Source organism: Mandrillus leucophaeus, unplaced genomic scaffold (genome assembly GCF_000951045.1).
Source record: "Mandrillus leucophaeus isolate KB7577 unplaced genomic scaffold, Mleu.le_1.0 Scaffold72, whole genome shotgun sequence".
NCBI lineage: Eukaryota > Metazoa > Chordata > Mammalia > Primates > Cercopithecidae > Mandrillus > Mandrillus leucophaeus.
Window position 1 is genome coordinate 3,761,865 of NW_012107808.1, and position 4,710 is coordinate 3,766,574.

The 4,710-nt window shown below is 53.2% G+C and overlaps 1 protein-coding gene across 1 annotated transcript in view; it reads right to left on the minus strand.

The window, feature by feature from the left end:
- The window catches only part of LOC105528551 (chromosome unknown open reading frame, human C2orf48), a gene marked incomplete at its 5' end in the record, with an annotated part of 86,493 nt that extends 85,637 nt beyond the window's left edge, over positions 1-856 (minus strand). Inside the window, 2 exon segments of the mRNA XM_011965339.1 lie at positions 371-491; positions 794-856. Of these exon segments, the coding sequence (XP_011820729.1) occupies positions 371-491; positions 794-856 (184 nt within the window).
- Positions 857-4,710: the final 3,854 nt, after the last annotated feature.

Here is a 4,710-nt window from a genome sequence, read left to right on the forward strand (position 1 = left end):
CATCTGAGGTGCTGCCCATTCCAGATGCTATGTGTGCAAAGGACTGGGGGAGGGTGAAGGTGGGGTAGGGGGTCTGGCCATGGTGGGGGCCTGAGCCCTGGAGGGATATGGCTGTGCTGAGGACTGGAATGGGAGGGGGATCACAGGACCGTGCTGTCTGGGCCATGGGACGAGGGACATGGGAGGGCGAAGGCTCCCCCGCCTGACCACACATAGAACGGCAGAGGCTGGCAGTGCCTGGATTTCTGACCTGGCAGGGGTGCGTGGGGGCACTGTTCACTGAGCTGGGGAACAGCAGGTGACAGGCCCCCCAAACCACCTCCACAGCGGCCCCTCTTCCCCCACCGTGCGAGTTGCCATCATTTCTCACCTGAAAGCTGCGACTGCCTCTCGCTGCCACTGGCGAACCCCGAGTAACAGCTGACACGCAGGAGCAGGGGTTTCCCTTTCAAGATGTAAGGCTGGTCAGACCCTCCCGAGCTTCTCATCGCCTTAAAAATGAAATCCAGACTCTTCACCTGGGTCTGCAGACCTGCCATGTACACACCCCACCCCACTGACCCGGTTCCATCTCCCACCCCTCACTCTGCTCTGACCGGTCACAGACGTGCCTGCCGCAGGGCCTTTGCGCTTGCTCACCCTCCGCCTGAAACACGCTTTCCTCCCCTAACCACGTGGTCGATCCCCACATCCTCTGGTTCCTCTCGTCTCCCCACATGAAAGAGCACAGGGGACAGCCCACCCCTTCCTCCCTGCTTTCCTTGTCTTCAGAGCTTGTCACCGTCTGACTTACTGCACACTGGGTAGGTGATTGGTCTCCGTCTCCCCTACTGGCATGCTGTCTCCCCGAGGGCCTGGACTCATCTGCCTTGCACTTCACGGTCTCCCAGCACCTGCGGCAGTGCATACAGGAGGGCTCAGTCACTGCATGCTGGAGCAAGTGCCTCCCAGCCCTGGCCCCAGGGCCATGACCACCTCCTGGTGCTGTTTCCCGTGCTTGGAACAGAATCCCACCCTCACCTGCTCTTTCCTTCCCAAGAACAGGTCGAGGTCTCTCGCCCTCCTTCCGGCCTCCCCCCTTCCCAGACCTAATCACACCATCCTCCGTGTGATCCTGGAATTCTTAAGCACACGCACTCTTGACTCCAAGACCAAACACCAGGCCTCCTCCATTCCAGCACAACCACAGATAATAGCCACTGTCCACCACCATGTGCCCAGGCCTCTGCTGACAGTGACCGAGGATGCAGAAGCAGAAGATGCACGCCCACGAGCACTGGCAGTCTCCCTGGAGAGGGCACACTCAACATGGGGACAGCATCTTAGCACAGCACGAGATGCATGTCAGTGAGCGTAGCTAGGTGGCACCAACTTCCTGAAGCTCAGAGTGAGACACAGGGCTGGGGGGGAGGGATGGAGGGAAGATGGGATGGGAGGTGCCAGTTTTGCCACCCGCAGACTTAACCCGAGTTCCAGAGCATACAACTGATTAACAGTAGAGCTTGGCCTGGCTGGATCCATTGGGTTCCACACCAGAGGTTTCTGAACTCAGAATGGCCCCCATTGGCCGAACCCTTTGGACAGAAGCAACTGACTCCCACTTCTCCACGAAATCCCAAGCTCCTGAGCAACTTTCAGAGGCTACAGCACAATAGTGAGCAGACACGCAACTCACATGGGCCCTGCACATGACAGCAACATGGGCGAGACGCAGCCCCAGCCGCCAGCTCACAGGAGCGAGGGCCGCCAGCCTCCACATGCCCGGGGCACCTCCTCCTAACCCTGGTCCAGAGCTCGGGGTCCCTCTCCCTAAAGTCCGCCTGAGACCCGGAACGGCCTTCTGCCTGGGTGGCTGCTTCCCCTGGTGGCTGCGAGTGATCAACACTTATTATTAGAACATTACAGGAAAATTTAAACAGAAAAATAGAATAGAAAGAAAAACTGCTCTTACTCCCAACCCGCCCCCTAAGATACCTGTTCATTTCTCCACGTGGGACACCTTCTTCTCTATCCATACGTACACATTTTTATGACAGCATAACCACAGTGTACCATAATTTTACGTTGTGCTATTTTACCGTTTTCCTGTAAACAGCTTTCCTTGTGTTTAAATGTGATCTGAGTATTTCTCATCTAGAGTGACTGGTTAGCACTCCATTAATAACCGGCTCTCTGAGAGGGCACCCCGCTCGCTCAGCCACCACCAATGCCATCCACTACTTTCCCATCAGCTCCACTACGGAGCCCTCAGGAACAAGGTCAGGCCTTACTCAGAGCTCAAGTATTTTCTGTAAAGACAGAGATAGAAAATACAGACCGCAGCAGCTATTCTAGTCTCTTATCCATGGCGAAGGCAGCCACAGACCATACGTAAACAAACAAGTGTGGCTGCGCCCCAACGAAGCTATTTATGGGCTTTGAAATTTGAATTTCATAGAATCTTCATGCAACACGAAATGTTCTCTTTTTTTTTTCTTTTTCTTTTTTTTTTTTTTTTAGAGACAGAGTCTCGCTTTGTCGCCCAGGCTGGAGTGCAGTGGCGCAGTCTCAGCTCACTGCAAGCTCCACCTCCTGGGTTCACGCCATTCTCCTGCCTCAGCCTCCTGAGTAGCTGGGACTACAGGCACCCACCACCACGCCCAGCTAATTTTTGTATTTTTAGTAGAGACGGGGTTTCACCGTGTTAGCCAGGACGGTCTCAATCTCCTGACCTCATGATTCGCCCACCTCAGCTTCCCAAAGTGCTGGGATTACAGGCTTGAGCCACTGCACCTGGCCATTCTTTTGATTTTTAAAACACATTCCTAGCTCCTGGTATGTACAAAACCAGGCAGCGAACCAGATCCGACCCACAGGCTGTTTCCTGACCCCTGCTCCATTAACATTGGAGGATTCAGGGCTGGAGGAAGGAAAGTCCTAGAAAGGAGTGAAGGAAGAGGGTGGAAGCTGAGGAAGCAAAGGAAGGCCCAACAGACCACTCTCTGTGTTCCAGAAAGTTCTAGGACTTGCTTCCAATTCCCAAGGGGCCTGGGACACTCCAGCTCTCTGAAACTCCCTGAACAGAGCAAAACCGAAGGCTGAGACCATAGAGATGGCTCAGCACCTCATTTTCCTGATGGAGGGGAAGGGTCACCAAGACAGATGGGGGAAGAACAGACTCCAAATTCACTAACTATCCCCTCATGTGCCCCCACCAAGGTAGTGATCCCAGCCTTTGACACCCCCACTTCTAGTCAGCTTGTCACCAGCTCACAGTGGCAAAAGTCCCCTTCCAGACAATGCCCCACAAATCTCTTTTTAATGCCAAGTGGCCTAAAATGCCAGAAAAGATCCTTTTGAAATGTAAATCAAACTTCTCTCTGCGAGGCAGACCCATCCTCTGCTGCCCCTGGCATTCTAAATGATCTCTTAGAAATAAGAGCCAGTGCCTTTGCCAATAATAACTTCTACTTTAGAAGTGCCAGATCAAACCCAGAGAAAGTGGCTCAGTGGCTGCCCAGGGCTGAGGCAGTAGACGGGAGACAGGGAGTGACTAAAGGACACAAGCTCTCTTTTTGGGGTGGGCAAGATGTTCAACTGTGGCGATGACTGCCCATACCTGTGAATATACAGACCCCTGAACCATACCCTTTATTTTTTTTGAATCAGAGTCTCGCTCTGTCACCCAGGCTGGAGTGCAATGGCACAATCTCTACTCATTACAACTGCCGCCTCCCGGGTTCAGGCAATTCTCCTGCCTCAGTCTCCCAAGTAGCTGGGATTACAGGTGCCCACCACCACGTCCGGCTAATTTTCGTATTCTTAGTAGAGACAGGGTTTCACCATATTGGCCAGGCTGGTCTCAAATTCCTGACCTCAAACGATCCGCCCACCTTGGCCTCCCAAAGTGTTGGGATTACAGGCATGAGCCACCACACCTGGCCAAGAGCCATACTGTTTAGATGGGCAAACCGAATGGTATGTGAAAAAGTTGCTTATGAAAGCATGCCAGGCGCTTCACTCATCTAAAATCTCACAAGCCTGTTGAACCTGGATTACAAATCCTAGTTCACGATGTGGAAACTGAGGCTGGGAGCAGTGATGTAACGTCCCCAACTGTTTCATAGCAGTGAGACTGGCTCCAAGGGCAGTCAATTTTTCAAAAGGGAAGTGACAGGTGGAGTGGCCTGTAATCCCAACATTTTGGGAGGCCGATACAGGCAGATCACTTGAGGTCAGGAGTTCGAGACCAGCCCAGCCAACATGGTGAAACCCTGTCTCTACTAAAAATACAAAATTAACCAGGCGTGGTGGCACATGCCTGTCATCCCAGCTACTCAGGAGGCTGAGGCAGGAAAATCGCTTGAACCTGGGAGGCAGAGGTTGCGGAGAGCTGAGATTGCGCCATTGCACTCCAGCCTGGGCAACAAAGGCGAAACTCCATCTCAAAAAAAAAAAAAATTAGCTGGGTGTGGTGGCAGGAGTCTGTAATCCCAGCTGCTCAGGAGGCTGAGGCATGAGAATCACTTGAACCCGGGAAGCAGAGGTTGCAGTGAGCCGAGATCACGTCACTGCACTCCAACCTGGGCGTAGCAGCGAGACTCCATCTCAAAAACAAAACAAAACAAAGAGGGAGGTGATGGTTCCTAAAGTCAGCCCTTTGCTGCAATGGCCCCTGCACTAACAGGACCTGGAAGTGCCCTTCAGTACCACTGGGACCCACATCAGTCC